Here is a 25,003-nt window from a genome sequence, read left to right on the forward strand (position 1 = left end):
ATGACTCTGACTTGGTCATTACTATACATAAGAAAAAAAAATTATTCTCTCCCCAAAAATAAAATTTGAAGACCTGAATATTTAATAACAACACTTGTGATTTTAAAAAAAGTTCTCTAACTTCTCGATTTAAACCTTTGATTTGAATTATAGACCAAAAAGAAGTTTTACAGACCAAAAATAAATGTAAACTAAAGATGAAATTTGTGCTATATTAAAGCTTTTCATGGCAGAGTGCAGTGGCTCACACCTGTAATCCCAGCACTTTGGGAGGCCAAGGCTGGCGGATCATGAGGTCAGAAGATCGAGACCATCCTGGCTAACATGGTGAAACCCCATTTCTACTAAAAATACAAAAAGAAAAAAATTAGCCGGGCTTGGTGGTGGGCGGGCTGTAGTCCCAGCTACTTGGGAGGCTGAGGCAGGAGAATGGCGTGAACCTGGGAGGTGGAGCTTACAGGCTTGCAGTGAGCTGAGATCGTGCCACTGCACTCCAGCCTGGGTAACAGAGTGAGACTCCGTCTCAAAAAAAAAAAGGTTTTCATATTAAGTATTTTTTTTTTGTTCTTATTAAGTATTAAAAGATATATAAATAATTGGTAAATCAATTTGGATTAAATTTATCCAGATTTCTTTGCCAATTTCACTGCAGGGACAGTTATTTGAACGTATAGTAGAGGTATCCTAGAGTTATGAGGATGGATTTTAGAATAGAATGTCTTCTGGATATGAAAATATTTCAAGTTACTTTAGAGTTTACTGGTCCACTCATGTCCTGATCTGGAAATTTCCAGAGAGGAATAGGAATTCCCCCTAAGCTGGCCAGACAGGGTGACATCTTTCTACAGATTCTAGGGTTCTGCCTGTGTCCCACCACACTTCAGAGGTGGCTTTGGAAGACCACCCAGGCCTCCTGACCAGCCCTTTCACATGGCAGCTCCTATGGGTGCTACATAACCCCAGTCTCTCCACATCGCCTTTCCTCCCCATCGTGGGGATGGTGAGCTTGCTCTGTTGGCACTTCCTGGTACCAGGAAGGATTCTTCCTTTTGAAGTTACAACTGCTTTCTTGGTAAGAATTACTTTGCCTTGGGCCTAGATCCTGGATTCCGAGTAACCAAGGGCAGGCTACTACCAGTCACACCCAAAGAGATAGCTTGTCCCTTCGCTGGGACTCAACTTCTGCTTTAGAAACCAGCTGAAGTCCAGGACATAGGCTCCCCAAGACCTCACTAGAGATCTGGTGTCCTTAGACTCTCCCTATTAAACTCCAGCTTATTTACATAGTCAAGGGCATTTTAGGACAATAAAAAGAAAGTAAACATCAGAGGCAGGATTCCCTCAAAGACATTACATTGTACATACATGATAGTATGTCCTGATTTCTTTCATGCGATGCTTGAAAATAAACCAAAGCAATCCACATAGATTACTGCAGAGAAGCCAGAATAATAACTATTCCTGGGGATAGCTGATGTCGACTAGGAGGGTGTGCAAAGGAACTTTCTGGGTGGTAGAAATATTCTTTATCTTAATGCAAGGAATGATTGCATATGTAAAAATGCGTCCAGCTGTGCATTAAGATATGCACATTTTATCGTGTATAAATTACAGTTGAATGGAGAAGTAGAAAAAGAGAAAAACTCTGCTCTGAGAAAACCTTGAATGACAAAAAAGTTAATAAAACACTCAATTTTTCAACTAGACTGAGAGAGACCAGGATTCTAACCTGACTGACCATAGACCAGTCCTTGAACTTCTCCAGACTTTATCATGTCCACTTGTAAAACAAGGAGGTTGAACAAGATGGTATTTAAGGTCTCATCTACCATTAACAATTCTGCAAACCTGGACCGTCAGCATCCAGTGTGGCTTACCACCTCCCAACCTAAGTGAACTCATAGCCAAGCAGCACCTTAACTTTTCATGCCAGGGTTCTCAGTTCTCCTAAAGATGATGTGGGGAGGGATGTGGCACAGTAAAACACATCTGCTTCCAATAATTCCAGTCAGCATACATGCTTTCACCAAATGTAGTCAAGAGATCTCCTAACATTATTGCCACCTAGTTGTAAATGCTAATTAAGGCGTCCCCAGAATGGGCCATGATACCTCAAACTCAACATATCAAAATTGAAATCCATCATTTTCACCCAAAAGCCCCCTCCTGTGGCTCCCACTTAGTTAATGCCATGGCCATCTTCTTCATTGTTCAAATTAGAAAACTCAGTGTCCTATTTAAAGTTTTACTAACCTCCCCATAGGTGATAGACTGTTTATCTTGATAGAACACTGCATTTTTAATATAAAGAAAGGCTATTCTTCCTGCAAGCCATCATACCAGAACAATGCCAAAGAAAGTATCAATTCCAACTAGTCATAAAAGGCAGCTGGAATATAGATGCAAAGATAACAAAATCACCCCAAGCATCTCTACCTCCCAGGATGGCTTTGCTAGTTGAAATCCCTGGATTCTGGATTCAGACAGGCTCACAATTTGACTCCCCGACTCCAATCCCTCTCTCCCGATAACCACCCTCCCTAGTGAGGCCAAATTTCTACAGATCTGGTCCAGTTACTCCTTTCCTACAGACCACATGATTCTTCCTGTGCCTCATAAGACAAAGTACAATCCCAAGCTTGGTAAGTGATTTATGGCTTAACTTAATTTTTAAAGCTTTTTTCCCCCACTCCATACAAAGTTTGCCCCTCACCCACCAACACCATGTGCCAGAACTTCAGCTATGTCCAGCGACTGATATTCCCTGGACACCACTACAGTTTCCTAAGACTGACTGTGTCTCTGCCTGTTCCGGAATTGCTTCCTCTTCATTGAAATCCTGCCCACACAAAATATTTTTTATCATTTTTGCATCTTGATTTATAATATAAAACATAAATAAGACAGAAGTCTTCATTTCCCTAAAACTGCCAACATTTTTACAAGATAATTCATTAGGTGCCTTGCCTGGAAAGTAGCAGGCATCCTCATTAGTCAGCATCTTCACACAGCATTTGTCTGAATGGAGTAGTTTATCATTACTCCAAAGACATGCTGAAGTTTCATTAAAATTTTTTGATGTAATTTGTCTTCTATCTCACTCTCTTGGATTCTAATGTTTTCTTTTTTTTTTTTTTTTTTTTTTTTTTTGAGACGGAGTCTTGCTCTGTTGCCCAGGCTGGAGTGCAGTGGCGCGATCTCAGCTCACCACAACCTCTGCCTCCCAGGTTCAAGCAATTCTCCTGCCTCAGCCGCCCGAGTAGCTGGGACTACAGGCACAGGCTCACAACACCACGTCTGGCTAATTTCTGTATTTTTATTAGAGATGGGGTTTCACTATGTTGGCCAGGATGGTCTCAAACTCCTGAACTCATGATCTGCCCGCCTTGGCCTACCAAAGTGCTGGGATTACAGGCATAAGCCACTGTGCTCTGCCAATGATTTCCGTATTATTTACTCTCTGTAGTAGTTCATGAAACCTTTCCCTTCTAAAAGATGGCATATTAAAGTGTCAAAAACCAGCTAGAATTGGCCTGCCTATGACGGCCTATAAGACAACAGGCCCTCTAAGAGAAGAAATCAAAGAAGCTTGAATTCACACATTCTGAGACAGATGGAAGAAAGACTACGCTATTATCGCATGATAATGAACACACGGATTAATGAGAAAAGCAGAAATACATATGAAAAGTTTAAATTATAATACGGTTAGAGACTTTCCATCTGCCATTCTAGGAGCTAACAGTATCTCCATAGGTTTGATATTTTTATAAAAACAAATGCTTCAAGAAAAGAGTTAACAGTCAGTCAGTGTGTGTTGCTAATGCTGGAGATTGATTCAACTAAGGATGACACTTGGGACCAATTAACTCAAAGCTGGCTTTTCCTATATATTTAAAAAAAAAGTAGATACAATAAATCGGGGAGTAGAGCTTCATTTAAACATAGTGAGGGACTGGGGATAGATTACTTGAAAAATCTCAGAACCAAAGGGTATCTCAAAAGGCCAAAGACAACTATAAGTAAAACAAGTGCTAGGTTTCTATAAGCTATCAAACACTGAAATTAAAACCATGTAAGAAAACACTGGCCATTGGATGTCAACTGGAAAATTTATACAAAGTTTGTTAATTTGTACTTGTATCCCCTCAATCTATAAAAATTAGGCCGGGCGCGGTGGCTCAAGCCTGTAATCCCGGCACTTTGGGAGGCCGAGACGGGCGGATCACGAGGTCAGGAGATCGAGACCATCCTGGCTAACACGGTGAAACCCCGTCTCTACTAAAAAATACAAAAAAACTAGCCGGGTGAGGTGGCGGGCACCTGTATTCCCAGCTACTCGGGAGGCTGAGGCAGGAGAATGGCGGGAACCTGGGAGGTGGAGCTTGCAATGAGCTGAGATCCGGCCACTGCACCCCAGCCTGGGTGACAGAGCGAGACTCCCTCTCAAAAAAAAAAAAAAAAAAAAAAAAAAAAAAAAAAAAATTGCAACAAGAAATAAAAAGTTTGTTATAAATGAAAATTTTCAGGGAGTTATCTTTCTCAAGATGCATTTTGCTGAAATTACAAGACAATTTTTAATAGCAATCAAGTAGGAACCTTAAGGAGAAATGGGGAAACATAAAGACTTATGTGAAATCTTATACAGGAGTAGGGTCATAGTAAAAATACATCATCTTATTTTTTAAAAAAAAGGACATTTCTATTTCTTTTGTATTACTGTTTTACCTTTAATTTTTTAATTATTTTTAGTTTAGGTACTTCTCAATTTACAAGGGGATTGTGTTCTAAAAGTTTCTGATCTAGTTGTTCAGAACCTGAAATGTATTTTAATGTACACACTGCGTTGTACGTAGCACTCACATTCCATAGCTAACCATAAAGAGATCTGCTGTTGCTGTAGTTGAGTGTTGATTCAAGCTACACAAGACAGGCTGAGATCATAAGAGAGTTAGGAACATTATGTAATCTTCTTTAAAAATAAGATAGTTGCTAAACCCAATAAAACCTCAGGTTTCTGCAGCCATATGACAGTCTAATATGCGTGCTATGGCCGGTCACGGTGGCTCATGCCTGTAGTCCAACATTTTGGAAGGCCGAGGTGGGCAGATCGCCTGAGGCCAGGAGATTGAGACCAGCTTGTCCAACATGGTGAAACCCTGTCTCTACTAAAAATACAAAAATTAGCCAGGTGTGGTGGCAGGCGCCTGTAATCCTACCTACTCAGGAGGCTGAGGCAGGAGAATCGCTTGAACCGGGGAGGCAGAGGTTGCAGTGAGCTGAGATTGCACCACTGCACTCCTGCCCAGGCAACAGAATGAGAATCTGTCTTAAATAAAATAACAATAATAATATGCATGCTCTGCTCTAGTCCATGAAGACCTTCCACACAGTGATTTAGAGATTCAGACTCCTTTTCTCTGTGGTTTCACCATCTTCTAGAGCCCAGGAAGTCTAGTTGGCAAAGAGAGAAAGGGAGGATAGAGAAGCATCCTGTCTTCTTGACCATGCTGAACCAGAGTGAACACGTTCCTCTGCCCTCCTCCCTTTGGTAAGAGCTAGTCACATGTCTCCACCTGGATGCACAGGGACCGGGAAGGCAGCTACTGGCTGGATAGCAGCTTTGCAGGGGTGATGATGAAAAGGGGAAAGAAACTTTCCGTGAACAGTTAGTGGTCTGTCTCACAAGTACTATGACACCAAAAAGGAGTAAACTTTAAAGACACCAACGTAGGTTTCCAGGAGATGCAACATTCAATTTGCATTGAAGGATGACAAGCAAAAATGAAATAAGGGCATTTTTCTGGAGAGAAAACAGCATAGGCAAATGCAGGTCGGGGAGAAAGACCATGCAACATGGAAGCAATTGAAAGCAGTAAAGCAGAAGCCCAAGGAGCACTTCAAAGATACCTCTCTGGAGAGAAATGACCCACCGCCTATCTGTTACGAGCTTGACAAATAAAGCTGGCTGGACCTCAGGCCTTGTCGGAAATTACTTATTTTGCTTGCCTTTGCGGATGGTGTTAAAATGATCAAATTTGGTTTTCTGCATCTCTGAGTTTGATTCCTCTGATGAGAACTGATGCGAATGCCAAATGACTTTTTATGAAGAGTGGTTGATACTTAGTATTCTAGAGAGTCTTTCTGGGTAAGTGCAACCAGAGCCAATGAATAATAGAAGCAGTGTATATCTGTCAAGTGTAATTATAACACTGAATTATGCTCATTCTGCATTCTGGTTCCTGTATACATTAGTTTAAACATCAGAACATGCTGGCACTTCAGACCTGTGAGGATTTTACTTTGAAAAATAGCATGCCCTTGTTTTTAGCCATTTTTAACAGGAAAAAAGAACTTACATCTTGTTCAAAATTATTTTATGGTAAAGTTTGACCACTCTCTTTTTAAAAAAAAATCTTCTCAAGTTTCTAAAAACAGGTAAGAAATAAGAAATAAGGAGGAATATTTCAATCTAGTTTTAAATGCCTTCTAATTTTCTGTATTTAAGTAAAATCTTATCCTCCGCACTTTGATAAACTGATCTTTCTGATTAAATAGTTGTTACAGAATAGAGTTGCTTATAAAGTCACCAATCTTTGCCAAAGAAAGTAATTATCAGATTGTAACTTTAAAATTATACAGGTATTGTTTATTGTTGAATGATTTAAAAATTCAGAGCAGCAAAAAGGACAAAACAAAAATTCAGCCATAATCCCATATTCTAATATATTTAAATTATCATTTTGGTGTCTATATTTCTAAACATTTTTCTATGCATTTATATATACTTTTTTTACAAAAATGAGATCATATGGCACATACTTTTTGTAACCTACTTTTTTACGTAAAAATATCTTAAGAACACATTTTCATGTCATTTTTCTTAAGACTCCGTAACAATATTTTTTTTTCAACTGAGAGCAAGGACCATATCAGAATCTCCAAAAGGACATGTATAGTTTGAAAAATTGTAATTTTGTGTTTAGAAAGAAAACCCCAAAATAGCTATTGTTTTGGTAATATAACCTACAGAATATAAAGCATAGAAATGTCCTATTGACTGGTCGGATGTTTATCTGGGATCTTCTGAGGTTTGATATTACCATTAGCCTCCTACATAGGGCATAATTAGATTACCATGTCAACAAATGGGAGCACAGATTTTCAAAGATTGTGAAATACAGTGCCTCAACTGCCAAGCGTTCCATTTAACCCACAGTCCCTTGCTGTTGGGCTTAACTTTTAAGAGATAAATTTCCACACATTCTGATCCGCTGGCTTCTTGTTACTCATTCTCAATCATAACATATGATAGCATACTATCTATTTTAAGTATGTGGTATGCAATTGCTTTTTATCACATACTCACATATCACAGCCTCAAGCTTCAGGGCAGCTCAAATGATGAAAGTGGAAGACAGGCTGGGTGCAGCGGCTCATGCCTATAATCCCAGCACTTTGGGAGTCTGAGGCAGGTGGATCACCTGAGGTCAGGAGCTCCAGAAAAGCCTGGTCAACATGGTGAAACCCTGTCTCTACTAAAATTTCAAAAAATAGCTGGGTGTGGTGGCAGGTACCTGTAATCCCAGCTACTCAGGAGGCTGAGGCAGGAGAATAGTTTGAACCTGGGGGGCGGAGGTTGCAGTGAGCCAAGATAACGCCACTGCACTCCAGCCTGGGTGACAGAGTGAGAAGAGAAGAGAGGAGAGGGGAGAGGGGGAGGGGAAGGATACGGAAGGAAGGAGGGAGGGAGGCGGGGAGGGAGGCAGGAAGGCAGGAAGGAAGGAAGGACGGAAGGAAGGAAGGAAGGAAACCACATTGGGAAGAGAGGAAGGGAGGGAGGGAAACAAACCACATTGGGAAGTCCAAGCAAGGATGTGCTGAGCAGGTCATATGGTTTGGATGTTTGTCCCTCCAAATTTCATGTTGAAATGTGACTCCCGATGTTGGAGGTGGGACCTAGTGTACGGTGTTTGAGTCATGAGGGTGGATCCCTCATGAATGGCTTGATGCCCGCCCCCCCATGGTAATGAGTTCGTGTGAGATCTGGTTGTTTAAAAGAGCTTGGCACCTCCTCCTCCTCTCTCGCTTCCTCTTTTGCCATGTGATGTGCTGCTGCTCCTTTACCTTCCATCATGAGCACAAGCTTCCCAGGCCCTCACTGGAAGTCGATGCCAGCACTATGCTTCTCATATAGCCTGCAGAGCCATGAGTCAAATAAACCTATTTTCTTTATAAATTACCCAGCCTTAAGTATTTCTTTATAGCAATGCAAAATGGACTAGTACAGCGGGACAGTACTGCTAACCCATGACCCTATCCCCAAAGCTGTTTCCATTCATTCACTTTGTTGAGAGTATGTCAAACCATCCCGGAGTGGGGGCTGGAGATGAGCTTCAGCCCACCTGCAACTGTTCTCTCAATGGAGCTACTCTATAGAAAAATCATGTTCCATTAGTTCACTACATCATGACAAAAGTAAATGTAGTTGTTTGAACAGTGTACAAACTAGTCCTACAAGGGTTCTCATGTATTTTATATGCCCAGTCTTTAGGGAGGCAAAATTTTTTTTATGCAATCTATACAAGAAAGTTATATTTTCAGCTGTTATCCAAAACAAGGGAAGCGTACGCTGTGAAAAATTGTTATTATTGTTTAACAATATCCATTTCCAGAGGAATGCTTTGCTTAAGTAGAAGTTGGTGGACACACCATAAGGGATGCTGTGAAGTGATTTCTGTCATTTTTCATACATGGAAACACATGAACTCAAGGGTCTACTCACTCTTCTACAACTTTAAAGGAGCGTTTATCCTAGGATACTTTCAAATCTGAGATTCTGAGACCCTGTATTTTTAATATTCAATCCTTAGGTTCCTCATTTCTAATATCCGTTACTAAGTAGATGATAAAGAACAAATTAATCATAGCTTCAGAAAAACTAATAAAATAATTTAAATTGGTTACAAATCTCTTGTGATGATTCTAAGGCAAAAGGCACTTTTATAGAAGTCTTTCACACTTTAAGAAAGCTTGCTATATAGAAAGAAAGTGATTTGGTTGGGTACAGTGGCTCACACCTGTAATCCCAGCAATTTGGGAAGCTGAGGTGGGTGGATCACCTGAGGTCAGGAGTTCAAGACCAGCCTGGCCAACATGGCAAAACCCCGTATCTACTAAAAATACAAAAGAATTAGCCAGATGTGGTGGCATGTGCCTGTGGTCCCAGCTACTCAGGAGGTTGAGGCAGGAGAATCATTTAAACCTGGGAGGTGGAGGTTACAGCGAGCTGAGATCACACCACTGCATTCCAGCCGGGGCAACACAGCAAAACTCTGTCTCAAAAAAAAGAAAAAGAAAGAGAGAGAGAGAGAGAAAGAAAAGAGGTTCTGCTTTCCTCTCAAATGTCTCTCCATTCCCATTTAAAGTCTCTGTTGATCCGCAGCATAATTTTACTTTTTTCTCCACTATTTGTCCAATACTGCAAATGCACTGTAGTTGAAGAGAATCTGGTGTTGTAATGGAAAACAGAATCAATCTCTTCTTATACTCTGAGCCTATAGCATGTAGCATATATGTCCTCATTTGGCACTTTTTAATTTTCATTACAGAGATCTTCGCTGAAGTCATATCAAGGCGATATTGAAAGGATTTGATAGAAAGGAAACAATTTGTGGCAAAACAGAGAAAAATAGTACCTGTGATATAACCTACAGGCAGAGTCAAAACTCAGTCCACAGAAACCAGAAAACAGACGCCCTCTTGGCTACTTTCCTTCTGATAGATTTATCTAAAGCTCTCACTAGCAGGCATGCTCCTTCCAAAGCCATAGACTTTCATCCTCAGATTTCATCTTTGGTTTTTCCTCATTATCAGTGTCCCAATCAGGATAGCCATCCATAACACAGTTATTTAGATGGCACAATTAATTGACTGACTTGCATGTTGTCTCCTTGTAAGCTGCAGCTTGGTCCGAGTTGACACTTGTCAGCTTTTCCCCCAATTCGTGTTGTTTCGGCCTGCAGTTGCATTACCTCCTTTGGATGTCAAATTCTCCTTTCTCCTTCAACTCTCCAAAGCCATGTATTTTGATGAACCGGGTCTCTCTGACGTCACCTGAAACCAACTTAATAAATCACCCCTAGTCTTCTACCAAAGCACATTTCCTCAAGTGAGTTTTCACATTTTGCCGCACAACCTGAATATGGTCAGAAGAAACACTTCTCTGAAGTCCATCCCCTCCTCAATCTGCTCTCCTCTCCATCTCTGTGGGATCCTTAGGTGTGAGTTTCAGGGTTTCTCTAAAGCAGCTTCTGGGTTTCCCTTTATTACAACACTCTATCTCCAGAGTCACCATCTGGGACCTTCATCCATTCTTCCAAACTGGCCTCTGTCTGCCCAATGCACCGCTGTGCTCTTTCCAAACAAGAGGGTATTTAAAACCCAGCTGCAAGTCCTACATGGGGTACAGGGGATTGTTGCCAGCCACATATCATTTTGGAACTATTTTTGCCTTCTTTCTTTTTAAATCGTATCTGTCTATTAATATTCAAGGAGTTATTCTCAAAAGGTGGTTAAATGCATAGAAAAACCTAAAATTAGAAGGGCTTTGCATTTTAAAGACAGCTTTCTGTTTTTGCATGGCCAATGGTATCTCCCTTTTGCTTCCTTTTCTCTCTGGATGTCTTTGTTTGTGAAGTTATTTTTTAACCATAATAAAAAGCTTAAAGGCCAAAATACATAAAGAGAAATACTTCTTATACTCAAGAGGTTATCGAGATACCAGAGATTTTAAAATGAGTTCGTAACATTGATTCCTAAGCTCCAGGCATTTCCTTGAAGAATTTCCAAAAGACTTAAATTTTTCTTGCCAATGTTCATTTTCAGATATGTTTAACACCAAGTTTTCTGGTGTGAATATGCATATATGACTCTAAAAATCTCTACATTCAGAAACTAAAACTATACTAAAAGAAAAATAGGTCATTTTTTATTTCCTTAATAATATGAAAGGCAATGCAGTGGTTAGGAAAACAAAAGCTCTTTAGTCGTTACTGCATTTTAATGTCTCTCAGCCTCAGTTTCCTGACGAAGCAGTGAGGGTGGGCTCAGAGGTTGAAGTCTCTTCACTGAAGCCTTTAGGTCTTAACATTATTTGGATTCAATCACATACTTCTTTTTTTTGAGACCGAGTCTCACTCTGTTGCCCAGGCTGCAGTGCAATGGCGTGATCTCGGCTCACTGCAACCTCCGCCTCCTGGGTTCAAGCGATTCTCCTGCCTCAGCCTCCCGAGTAGCTGGGATCACAGGCACCGTCCACCATGCCCGGCTAATTTTTTGTATTTTTAGTAGAAATGGGGTTTCACTATGTTGGCCAGGCTGGTCTTGAACTCCTGACCTCGTGATTCACCCGCCTCGGCTTCCCAAAGTGCTGGGATTGCAGGCACGAGCCATCGCGCTCAGCCTCAATCACATACTTCCAAGCTGACGTGATTGTTTCTGTTTTTGGGGAGTTAGAACCAGCTGCAAATTTAGAGAGACCACATTCCCCATAAGACTGCATATGTTTCTGACACCAATTATAAGTTCAGAAGTTCCCCAAACCACCCCCAGGTTTGATAGTTCTGTAGAAGGACTCACAGAATTCATTGAAGCCTGCTATACTCATGCTGCATTATGGGTAAAGAATGCAGATGAAAAATCAGACAGGGGTAGAAGCACAGACGGCAGAGTCCAGGCAGAGTACCAGATGCTGAGTTTATAGTCAGCCTCTCTCTGTAGATTCAGGAGCACATTTCTTTCCTGGAACAGGTGTGTAACAATTTGCATGGGGTATTGCCAATGAGGGAAGCTTCCCTGAGCCTCCATGTTCAGAGTCTTTACTGAGACTACGTTACACGGGAACGATTGATTGCCCACATGGCTGACCTCAGTTTCCAGCCTCTCAGAAGGCTGGAGAATATAAGCCAAAGCCCCACACCCTTTATCACATTGTTGGTCAATCTGGCATGGTCAGGCCCCATCTTTTTTCTTTTTTGTTTTTTTGAGACAGAGTTTCACTCTTGTTACCCAGTCTGGAGTGCAATGGCACAATCTCGGCTCACCACAACCTCCGCCTCCCGGGTTCAAGCAATTCTCTTGCCTCAGCCTCCCAAGTAGCTGGGATTACAGGCACCTGCCACCACGCCCAGCTAATTTTGTATTTTTAGTAGAGATGGTGTTTCTCCATGTTGGTCAGGCTGGTCTTGAACTCCTGACCTTAGGTGATCCACCCACCTCAGCATCCCGAAGTGCTGGGATTACAGGGATGAGCCACCATGCCCAGCCCAGGCCCCATGTTAAATGCTGTCTGGTGTGGCCCTACCCCTAAAACACAGTGTTAGACTATCTGGAATAACCCAAGGCTCCCAAGCAAATGAAGACATGCTTACCAGGCAGGCAGGACATCCCAAGGGCTTTAGATATTACCTTCCCAAAGCCAAGGGCAAGGACCAGACCTCTTGAGGTCAAGGCTAAATTCTCTATTACACAGTTTTGAAAATCTCTCTGTTGAGGATAAGAAAGCAAACATTCCTAGGACTTACTACTAGAAGGAAACCTGAAAATCCTAGTGATTTTTAAAGTAAGATTCCAGGACCACTTGCATCAGAATCACCTGGCATCAACAAAATGCAGATTCCAGAGCCCCACCCCAAACCTACTGAATCAGATTCTCTGTAACAGAAGCATTGGAATATGCATTTTAAGCATTTTCCTTTAGCAGTTTTTTATGTAGGCCAAAACTTGAGAAATGTAATTAAGATCCAAGGTCCTTGTTCCTACAAGTAGAGTGAAACTAGCATGCAATAAAGCAAAGGGAGAAAATTCTGCTTCTCATTCCACTGCTGAGTTTATCTTGGTCAAGCCATTATTCCTCAAACATCATATGTTTGAAAATAACATTTAGCTACATTTGTTTTAAACAGACATAACTAATGTAGCATGCTCTTAGACTGAGAAAATATACATTGAGTTACTTTGTGCTCTTGGGAAAGATGCTTATGGAATACAAGATGGCACTCCATCTAGTTCAGCTGGCCTTGGGAAAAGGAGTGGATTTCTCTTTTCAGAGTATCTATGTAATAATTGTTGCCCTCCTAGGCAGGAGTGTTTCTAGTCATTCTTTCATTCATTCACAAATTGGTATCTACTGTGTGGCAGGCAATGTTCTCGGTGCTGAGGAAAGAACAATGAACAAAACAGAAAACGCCTCTGCCTTCGTGAGGCCAGGACCACATATCTATTATTCCAGATAGTGATACATGCCATGCAGATTTTTTAAAAATCAGGATAAAGGAGAAAGGGCAGCTGAGAGAGGAGTTCGTTATTTAACAAAGAACGTTTAGGGATGGAGTTTCTAATATGATGACCTGTGAGCAGAGAAGTAAAGGCTCAGCCAGAGTTATTTGGATAAAGGGAACAGCAAGTTCTAAGGCCCTGGGGCAGAAACAGTTTCAAATGTTGTGAAGGAGAAAGTCCTATGCGGTGGAATTAGAGGAAGACTAAGAGGAGTGGAAATAGATATGGGGAGTATAGACATCTCTTTCAAGGAATTTGGAAACAAAAGGGTGCATAGAAATGAAATGGTAACTTTTGAGATAGATAAGGTCAAAAGAAAGGTTTTATAGTCCCAGTGGTTGTTAAGAGTTGAGACATGTCAACGTGTGTGTGTGTGTTTGTAACAACCCAGTTATAGAGAGAGGGCATAATTGTCAGAGTGGTGTCCTTGAGGCAGTAGGAAGGATGGCATCCCATGTATAGGTGCAGCAGTTGGCCTTGAATTAGGAACATAGATGAATTCTTTACTTCTTTCTCCTTCTCGTCTCTCTGATTCCCATGGTGACCTTATTTTCAGCCTTCCTGCCTCTTATGACCCTTTCATGTTAAATAAATTATTTTAGCTTCTGATGTACAGTTAGTATTTCATTCAGAAAAAAAATACAGGAAACAAAAAAAGATATTCATAACACTGCTCACCATAGAGTGAGGCTGAAATATCTGTTCTACCAAGTACCAGTTTTGTTGTATGAGTCAAACGAGATTTATTGTACAGAAGATCTCCCTGGAGGCTGCCACCCCTCGAACCTTATTTTAGAATGGAATAAACAAATCATTATCAAAACTAAACAGTGTTAGCTGGTCTGCCCATCATGCTCACGCTGTATAACTTTCTTTCCTTCTCTTTTCTCTCTTTCTGTTCTGTATTGAATGAATGACTAAATGTTTTCTGCTACTTCAACTGAAACTGTGGTCTAATGTCTAAATGCTCCCTCACCTGCTGAGAAAACTTAAAGCCAAAAAAAAAAAAAACCTGGTATTGGTCAGTTGTTGAATTTATCACTCAATATATTAAGCCTGGAGTGATTTGTTGAGTTAGAATGAGAGCAAATAGTGCCACCTGCTGGAATTAAACTGGGAAGGGGAAGTCTGAACATGCCAAGAGCTCTCCATGGTTTTGTCCCAATTATTACTTTAAGCCTTTCAGATGAAGTCATGAGCCTGCTTTATTCAATAGTAATTTCTCCCACCTATATTCTTTTCTGATGGCTATATGCCACCTTGTGTATTTCTCTTTTAGAATTTCTCTTTTCTCCCTGTAATGATTCGGTATCTAAAATGACGATTAAGACCAACTGTATTTCATTTTATTTCTCTTGAAAAATTATAGAATGTTGCAATTTGAAAGAATCTTAGAGGTTCTCCGTAGTTTCAGACACATTTTAGACACAGGAACTTTTGGGAAACTATGGATAGAATCCTCCATTTGGACCTCAAACCGAGGCCTGAAGAGTGAAAAGCGAAAAGACCAAACAGCTAAGGCTCTATATCAGTTAAGATGCTTTCAGCTACAGTAAAAATGCCTTGAGCAATAACCTAAGAGCTTATCTCACGTAAGAAATCCTAAGGTAGGTGGCTCGGGGATTAATTTAAAAGTTGAATAGACCAGGTGTGGTGGCTCATGCCTGTAATCCCAGCACATTGGGAGTCTGAGGTGGGCGGATAGCTTGAGCCCACGATTTCGAGATGAGCCTGGGCAACATGGCAAAACCCCATCTCTAAAAAAATAACAAAAATTAGCTAGGCGTAGTGATGTACACCTGTAGTCTCAGCTACTTGGGAGGCTGACGTGGGAGAATCCTCTGAGCCCAGGAGGTCAAGGCTGCAGTCAGCTGTGATTACACTGCTGCACTCCAGCCTGGGTGATGGAGCAAGACCCTGTCTCAAAAAATAAAAATAAAAAAATTTTTAAAGTTGAACAATGTCAGCCATGACCCAGGTTCATCCTCTGTCCTCTCTGTCCTCTGTATCTCTGATATTCATGAGACACCTCCAGCAACATCAGGAACCACAGCTTCCCACCCAATATAAAGGGGCAGAAAAGGGACTGTCTTTTCCTTATATCTCACCAAAAGACTCCACTCATGTCTCATTGGCTAGAAGGGAATTATGTGTCTCATCCGAAGTGGGTAGCTGGTAAGGAGCCTGGAATTGCCATATTTGCCTCCGTTAACTCCAGATCCACCCTGTGGGCCTGGGGTAGGGCTGTCCTTATGCAAAGCACAAGACTCTAAAAACACAGATTCCAGGTCAAAACCAGGTTAGCTCACAAAGAAAAAAGGGAGAGTGACTAATTATTGGGAGAAAAATCTCCATGGGTCTTTTCCATTTTTGCCTGCCTTCTGAGCAAGAAGCATTGACAGCTTTGTTTGTTTATACCTTCTTTAAGGATGTGTGTATAGCTAACAGCCTTGGAAGATATAGATAGTGTCTTCCTCTGGGACAGAGGGTAGATTTATTTCATGGCCAGAGTAATAAATATAATGTCACTCTCCCGGGCAGAAATTGAGCAAGTTTGCTAGTAGCTACTATAAAAGATTGGGGTGTCCTAAGTCCAGGGTCCCTCAACTGTGAAGCAGACTTATTGCATGTGCAGCATCCACCTGGGATGCCCTGCATTCTCCCACAAGGGAAAGCAATGTGAACAGGAAGCTCAGGCTGCCTGCTGTGTTGTGAGTAAAGAAGTCCTTTGTCTCTGAACGAGGATTTTCATGTCTTCTGCCAGCATCATCAAACTATGGCCATGTTAAACTATGGTTCTGCCAGCATCATCAAACCATGGCTAACTTGTTAGCCTGCAAGTGGGGTGAAGTCTCAGACCTTTTCCAGTTCTTGATACTCATGGCAAGGCAACCATTCATGTTTGGCACCGTGTTCTTTCCAATGAGCCAGGCTATATGCACCCAATTCTCAAATACTTATTTCTGGAAATGAGAATTTGTTCAGTATATAAGAAATTCCTTTTCCACAGGCAGAAACAGGGCAACACTTCAGTCTCCAACTGGAGACACACATTAAGTGAGGACAGTGTCATTGGCTCAAGTGTCTTTTATCCTGTCTCCCTTTTATTCGCTCGCTGACTCTCTCTATAATTATCTCTTTTAAAATGTCAGTTGCTCTCACCCAGAAGACCAAGAGCAATCAGCCACAAACTGAACTCAGAAGCTTTTAAAACCCACTGGCTGTCTGACTGGGGGATGGGGTTTCTCAAAGGCTTCTCGCAGCAATGTCAGGGAAGCTGACATTGAGTGACTGAGAAAACGGAGCTCTTTCCTTGGCTCTCACAGTGGGTCTTACAGACCCTTCCTGAGGAAGCAACAGAAGGGATGTGGAATGTGCTGACTTCATACATATTTCTCCAGCAGAGCCTGAATGGAGGCTCTTTGGGAAGAAAGTTACTCTTGGAGGCCTTTGGCCTTGAGTCCCTCTTACTGCATCCTGTTAGGGTGAGAGGCTCTGAGCTATAGCATTGTCCTGGCAACTTTCTTTCCTTCTCCAGAATAAAGTATTGATGTTAAGATGACGGTGAAGAAATAGGGGATCTATTGGGACAAGCAAAAACTATGGATATTTTCTAGCGACTTCTGGCACTCAGAGTTTCTCCAAATAGTGACAGTTTGAAGACCTGGACAGGAATTCATCATAGCAGTAGGAGAATAGCAGAGGAAATTAGAGCAGCATTTATCCCTATGAGTCAAACCTTAGGGTTAAACTCCATTGATCCCTAAATTCTATTTCCTTGATGGCAGTTGATGCCTTTAAAATGAAACAATCTTTCCTACTTAGCCCAGGAACTCTCGTTCTCTTGCTGTTCTGACAACTTACATTTAAAAAATGCTCCTGCTAAAATACAGCGTTATGAGAACAGAACAGATTTAATCTGAAACCAAGGCAACTTTTTCCTCATCTGCTGTATCAGAACTACAGAGAAAGATCACGCAGCCTATGGGTCATATTATTGTCTTCCTGCATTCTGATCCTACTTCCATGGAAACCCTGATGGAGGTCACTGGCCTGCAAGTTAAATCCAGTCCCAATGACCCCTGGAGGCAGGGGCTTCTAATTTAGATGAGATATTTTTCTGAACTGTGTGTCGAATCACCACAGGTGTTAAAATGAAAGTTCTCTCGTTAACGACATGAAGGTTCAAAATTCCTTGGTACAATTAGGTTGATTAAATTGAGCTCTGTGTCTAATATCCCTGTAGCTCAATAAAGTGAATGCAGCTTTCCATGGGGCCCAACACAGAGGCGGGGAACAGTCTAGGTCCTGAGAGAATCTGGCCCACTGTGGTTTTAAAATTAGAAGTTTGATTGCTTGTGACACCGTCTCAAAATGGTACCAGCCAAAAGAAGCTGAATTTTCCATTAGCCCAGGAGAAAAAAATGACAGATATTTAATTAAACTGCTTAGAGATTAGGTGGAAGGCTTATTGATGGATAGAGGGGCTGAATATCTTTATAAGCAAAGTTAGGAAATTCACTGGTGTGCCACATCTTTAATGTTGAAAAGAATTCACCCAGCCTAAGGGAGCTGAAGACGTGTGTGCTGCTTCCGCCTGAAGCTGCCTCTCCTGTCAATCACAAGAAAAAATATACATTTAAAAAGCTTGTTTATAAAGCACTAGGTGGTCACTGAGGAACTTAACATAAAATGTAAAATGTGAAATAAGAAAGCTACTTATAGCTAAAGTTAATAAAGCAACCACCCAATCCATTTGCCAATTGTTGGGAGGTGACTTATTGCAGAGGAAGGTTGATTTGGAGGTGATCTCTAAAAAAAAGAATAATTTGTGGTCAGTGCTAGAGGGTAGGTTACGAGAAGGAGCCTACATCCCAGATGGGGAATAACCAAGGTTTGCAACAGATGATGTATCACAGGGATTATTCTCCAGAAATATTGTGCTACCTTTTGGGTAGCCACAGGTGGTCATAAAATGTAGGTCACCCTCATTATACCAACAATTCAAAGGTCCCCAACTTTCAATAGAGTATAAAGATCAATGAAATCAAGTTTCATAAATTCCCCCAAAGCATTAGCTCTCAACGCTAGCTAGGTGTTAACATTTCTCGGGGAGTTTTTTTAAAATACCAGTGCCAACAGAGTCAAAATCTCTGGACACAGGTCAAAATCTCTGGACACAGGTGTTTCAAGAGATCTCCAGGTGACTATGAGTCACTTCCCAAGGAGCTACTTACTAAAAAGGTAAATTGTATGTGGAGTTAGAAGATATCAAGCTCTGAAATCCGACAAACCTTGGTTCAGTTCCTCACTCACCTTGGTTCAGTTCCTGATTCCACTAACTTACTGAGTCTAAGACACTCAACATGCGCTAACTTCTCCAGACTTCAGTCTCCTTATCTGGAGAGGGTCAGTGATGGTCACATCTTGAAAGGCTTCTAAGATGAAATAAGGAAATAAATGTATACCTGGCACATAGACCCAAAACACCCTCAGTTATTCATGGTTAATGATTGACGTTTTATCCTTCGTCCATTGATTTTGCCATTGACCTTTGTAGGACGTGACAGGTTTAGATGATTTTTCCTCTCCCTGTTTTGTTTGTCATCTAGAATTTACTGCTATTTGGTATCTGGGAGAAAAATACTCATGTCTTTCATGCTTTCTGCTCCTCCAGCTGCCACAGAAGTGTCCTTTTCATTTGATGTGGGAAATGGGCCGGTAGAGATTGTAGTGAGGTCACCAACCCCTCTCAATGATGACCAGTGGCACCGGGTCACTGCAGAGAGGAACGTCAAGCAGGCCAGCCTACAGGTGGACCGGCTGCCCCAGCAGATCCGCAAGGCCCCAACAGAAGGCCACACCCGCCTGGAACTCTACAGCCAGTTATTTGTTGGTAAGTAATGGAAAGGTAATCATGGCTTCCTTCTGTTGATTTTTAAGAGTCTACACAATGCAAAAAAAAAAAAAAAAATCAGCTTTTGCAAGGTTTGGTATAGAGATACTTCCAAAAGTAAATGTGCTGGCCTCTTGTAGTCTCCTTCAAGACAGAATGGAATAAGGAAGAAGGTTCAGGAGACCTAGATCTTGTTCCACTTCCACTCTTGGGAGCTCACTGTCCTCAGCTATAAAATCAGAGTGCAGGCTGAGACATGTCTCAGGTCTCTCTAATATCTGCAATTTTAGGTTTATGGTTTTAGAAGTGTATAAAGTTATTTGATCATTTGGGGCACTTGTAACTGTGTAGAAGAAAGGAAAGAAAGAAGGAAGGAAGGAAGGAAGGAAGGAAGGAAGGAAGGAAGGAAGGAAGGGAGGGAATAGGCTCTCTAAGTTCAGATTTTTTTTTAAGTGATAAATATAAAGCCATTCCTTTCTTGCCTGTTCTCAAGGTTCTAGGCAGAGAAAGATTTAGACTTTTCCTGACGTAGGAAAAAAATTCAGTACAAAGATGAAATTTAAACAGAGCAAGAAGTTGAACTACCTATGCAAGAAGTGGATCCAGCCACCCAGTCTAATCTTTTTCACCTGTCTTTTTGCTATTGACATTTTTCAGATGAACCTAAAATTACTTCAAATTCATACCTGTTTCCTATGGCTAGTTGAATTTTAAATTTTGTTTTTGAGAATATTCGTATGTTAGGAAATTAGCAACTTTTCCTCTGTTGAATGAAAAAAAGAAGTGAGTTTGAAGGACTTTGTGGATGCCTCATCTTAGACCCCTCTCTAGGTTTCTGGGAGTTAATTGATCAGTGCAGTCAACTGCGAAAGTCTCAGACAGAGCAAGAAAAGAATGTGAGCTGGTTGCTGTTCATATTCATAACACCTGCCACTTGGGCTCCACCCTACAGTAGAGCCTCACTGAGAGCCAGTTAATTTTAACAAGGGGCAGAGTCCCCACAGTGTCCTTCATGACTGTGTTGGGATGTTTGAAGAGCAGTAGAATGTCATTAAAGGAAAGGTAAAATTAGATCTCCATTCATTTTGTATGATGTCGGCAAACTACAAAACAAAGGTGTGAGTCAATGAGCTTTGAAAGTGAGACTGACTTTTAACAACCACATCAGCTGGGGCTATGAAAGAGTCATAGGTTTAGAAATAAAGTATTTCCTAATTACAACTGCAAACCAGCCCTTTCCAAATCCTTCCCTCAAGTTATAGATCACAAAATTACATATTATTTTTTAATTAGCTAAATATCAGGTCCATTGATCCCTGCTGAGCACAGTGAAGAAATTTCACTTCATCAAAATGTGTTGCCCGGATTACCTGAGACAAGTTTCTTCCTAAATACTGTTAATTCTGAACATACTGGATAGAGTCTATGTGGTTTTCATCATAAAAGGTGACCCTACTTGACTCAATTTCTCGTTTTTTTGACCCCGCCCCTGGATATAGAAGTCCAACTTTAGTTTTGTTCCTTTCTGTCGGCTAACTGTGGCTGTGTGGAAGAATTTTGAAGACCTAGTAAGGTTGTAAAATGAAGAGATGGAAGAGTATTTATTATGGTCTTGGAAGGAACATCAATTCACTTAAAGGTGACCCAAGAGCAACTTAAGAAAAGAGCAAGGGCCTGAGATTGGAATTCTACAGAACCATGAAATTTAAGGGAAAGACAGAAAAAGAGTATCTCAGGAAGAATGAAGAGGAATAGAAAGAATGAAGCAAGGAAAATTAGGAGAGGGTAATGTCACAGGAGGAGGAGGATTTTGTTAAAAAGTAATGACAAATAATATCAAGCACCATGAGTAAAATAAGGCTAGAAGCGTGTGTGTGTGTGTGTGTGTGTGTGTGTGTGTGTGTGTGTGTGTGTTTGTGTGTGTGTGTTGAGACACAGTCTCACCCTGTGGGCCAGGCTGGAGTGCAATGGCATGATCTCAACTCACGACTCACTGCAACCTCCGCCTTCCAGGTTCAGGTGATTCTCCTGCTTCAGCCTCCTGAGCAGCTGGGACTACAGGTGCCCAGCACTACGCCCAGCTAATTTTTGTGTTTTTAGGAGAGAAGGGGTTTCACCATGTTGGCCAGGCTGGTCTCAAACTCCTGGCCTCAGGTGATCCACCCACCTCAGCCTCCCAAAGTGCTGGGATTACAGGCTTGAGCCACCACGCCCAGGGATTACAGGCTTGTGTAAAATCTGTACATGCCCAGCCTGTGTTTTTTTTTTTAATTTAGTAATTGTGAAACCACAGGTGACCACAGAAACAGAAATTTCAGAATAGTGGGCTGATGTGATGAGTCAGCATTTCTTTTGACTAGAAAACAATAAGTCTCCAGTCTCAGTCTCTAATTCCTGTCACCTTAAAGGGAGGCATGAGGCACATCTCTCAGATACGAGCTACTTAAGCCAATTTGTGAAATATTGTTCAGCAATACAAGTCTACCCCAGGGAAAGTGAGAGGAGTTGTTACAAAAGAAAAAAAAAAAGGACGACCACGGTGGCTCATGCCTATAATCCCAGCACTTTGGGAGGCCGAGGCGGGCGGATCACGAGTTCAGGAGTTCGAGACCAGCCTGGCCAACGTGGTGAAACCCCGTCTCTATTAAAAAATGCAAAAATTAGCTGGGCGTGGTGGTATATGCCTATAATCAAAGCTGCTCAGGAGGCTGAGGCAGGAGAATTGCTTGAACCCAGGAGGCGGAGCTTGCAGTGAGCCAAGATTGTGCCACCGCACTCCAGCCTGGGCAACAGAGCAAGACTCCGTCTCAGAAAAGAAAAAACAAAACAAAACATTAGGCACTTGGGTGTTAGTCTCAGTTCACCTCTAATATAAAAGCATTTTCTTGACCAAATATTACCATCTTCCCTCTTTGAGTATCTTCTACTTTTATGTTTGTTTGTTTGTTTGTTTGTTTGTTTTACATAGAGTCTTGTTGTGTTGCCCAGGCTAGAGTACAGTGGCATGATCGTGGCATACTGAAGCCTCAACCTCCCATGCTCAAGGGATCCTCCCACCTCAATTCCCAAGTAGCTGGGACTATAGGCTCATGCCATCATCCCTGGCATGAGGTCTCCCTATGTTGCCCAGGCTACTTACTCCTAGGCTCAAGTGATCCTTCCACCTCAGCCTCCCAAAGGGCTGGGATTACAGGCATGAGCCACCGTGCCTGGCCTCTTCCAATATTAGACATTTTTGATTATGTGCTTGGTAATGATTGAACAATACCAGGATTGCCATGTGGTCAGCCTTCCCACAATGGTGTGTGGTTAACAATATGGTCTTTGACTACCACCTCTGCCTCTTGCCAACTGAGAAAACACTGATAAATTGCTTAATATTTCAGTATTAAATAGGAATACAGCTCCCACACCACAGTATTAAATGAGATATTCCATGCTAAGCACTCAGAAGAGTGCCTCACCTAGGGTCCATAATGATTGTCATTATTATTACTAATAGCACTAGTAGTAGTATTTGAGACAGGGTCTTGCTCTGTCGCCCAGGCTGGAATACAGTGGCGTGATCTCAGCTCACTGCAACCTCTGACTCCCAGGTTCAAGTGATTCTCCTCTCTCAGCCTCCTGAGTAGCTGGGATGACAGGCGTGTGCCACCATGACTGGCTAATTTTGGTATTTTTAGTACAGAAAGGGTTTCACCATATTGGCCAGGCTGGTCTTGAAACCCTGACCTCAAGGGATCTGCCTGCCTCAGCCGCTCAAAGTGCTGGGATTACAGACTTGAGCCACCATGCCCAGCAGGTCCATACACATTAAATGTGAGTTTTTTTCCTTTACTATCCTTTACCTTTTACTCCCTTTACTTTCTTCTTCCTCCATGTAATATTTACCCTTCTCTTAGAGAAGCCTCTTTCAATGGGCTCATTACTTTCTTGAAATATTGACCTGAAATGTGATCACTTCCATTCACCAACCCTACAGGAAAGCTCACATGCAGAGATGTCCCTCAATATTCAAAATTATTCTGCTAGTCCTCTGCTTACCTGCAAAGGCCACAGGGCAGCAAACTAAGGCCCAGGGATTTTTTCACAGTCAGCCAAGGAAGCAAGAGTTCATCTGAAAACATCACACCAGCATCCCTGCAGCAGCTGAGATGTGTGACAGAGTGACCCAAGAGCTCCATCTAGGTTCTGGAAGGAAGGGCTTTGATACAACTTAAAGCTGAAACAGACTGAAAATAGTTCTTGACTTTGCACACAGAGCTCTACAGAAGGCCACCTTCCACCCACTTACCTGTGTTAATGTAATCGCCCGAAGGGTTTTTCTTGCCCGCTGCATGGGTAAAACCAAGTTACTGAGACAATGTTATTGCAGTAAATAAAGCGTTTAATTAACACAAGGCCAGCCAAGCAGAAGGACTGGAGTTATTACTCAATGCAGCCTCTCTGAGGACTCAGAGGCTAGGGGTTTAAAGGACAATTTGGTGGGCAGGGGCTAGGGAATGGGTGTTGCTGATTGATTGGGGATGAAATCATAGGGGTGTGGAAAATTGTCCTCACGTGCTAAGCCTGCCTCTGGGTGACGGCCACAGAACTGGTTGAGTTCTGAGTCCCAAGTCTGGATGGAGTCAGGTGGCTTCCAGAATGCAAAAATCTGAAAAAAAAAATCTCAAAAGACCAATCTTAAGTTCTACAATAGTGATGTTATCTATAAAAGCACCTGAGGAGGCCACACATCTTCTGACCTCTGGCCACATGACTCCTGAGCATTAAGGGATCCTAGAAACTACACCTACATTTTAACAGAGTTCAGGCCTCTCCCATAATTCTAATCTCACGGTCTTTCTTTGGTTTTACAAAGGCTGTTTCACTCTTCCAGCAGGGAGGGAACCAGTTTTAGGGAGGAACAATTATCATCCTTGCTTTAAAGCTAAACTCTAAACTGAATACCTCCCATGGTTAGTTTAGCCTGACCTATGCCCAGGAAGGAGCAAGGACAGCCAGGCTGTGAGGCTAGAAGCAGGATGGAGTCGGCCATGCTACACTTTTCTTGCTGTGTGATCTTTGCAAAGGTGGTGTCATTAGCGAGGCCAGGCTCACGTGTCCTTTTGCAAAGTAACTGAGAAAAAAAAAAAAAAAAAAAAACAGAGAAGACACAGTTCACCTCACTGTACATCTAAAATATAATTAGAGGCTGTCATCCCAAAAGGGTTAACACAGGTCTTTTGGAAGTTGTAAGAATCTAGAGATTATTCTGGTTTAATCAAAAAGTAACAAATAATTTAAAAACTAAGAGACACAGAAAGAAAAAAAAGCGCTTGCTGGTATTTGTCTGAAAAGTCCAGGAAACTTTTCCCATTTTTTGATCCAAAATGAGTGACCAGCATATGATGAGCTCCCTGGATGGCCCAGCAGAAGCACTTAAGCCACATGGTGATCTGAAGCCTCAGCCAGCCCAGGTGTTTGGACCTGAGCTGTCCGTGGGCCAGATTTTTCTTAGGAGGTGGAGAAAGCAAACAAGCTCATGGTCATTGTCTAAGCATGAACAATGCCAGGCTGGATTGAGCAAAGCCCTCTTTGGCAGAGACATACAAGGAGTTTGGAGTCCTGACAGCTGATAGCAGTGGCAGGACTGGGAGGAGGCAAGGTATCTGCTAGGCCCCCAGCCTGGGAGCCTGGCTGCCAGCCCAGGGCATGGCCAGGAGCTGGCAAGCAAACACCACTGCGGGGAGCCGAGCAGGCTGTTCAGGTCAGGGAGCTAGGATAGGG

At 41.9% G+C, this 25,003-nt stretch overlaps 1 protein-coding gene across 2 annotated transcripts in view; it reads left to right on the forward strand.

Moving 5' to 3' along the window:
• Nucleotides 1-25,003, forward strand: part of CNTNAP2 (contactin associated protein 2) — a 2,251,282-nt gene that overhangs the window by 1,970,147 nt on the left and 256,132 nt on the right. For both annotated transcript variants that reach the window (XM_026456367.1, XM_026456368.1), the window contains one exon: nt 19,016-19,234. In XM_026456367.1, coding sequence (XP_026312152.1) covers nt 19,016-19,234 — 219 coding nt within the window. The remainder of the gene's footprint in view (nt 1-19,015; nt 19,235-25,003) is intronic.

This window comes from Piliocolobus tephrosceles, chromosome 8, assembly GCF_002776525.5.
Source record: "Piliocolobus tephrosceles isolate RC106 chromosome 8, ASM277652v3, whole genome shotgun sequence".
Taxonomy (NCBI): domain Eukaryota; kingdom Metazoa; phylum Chordata; class Mammalia; order Primates; family Cercopithecidae; genus Piliocolobus; species Piliocolobus tephrosceles.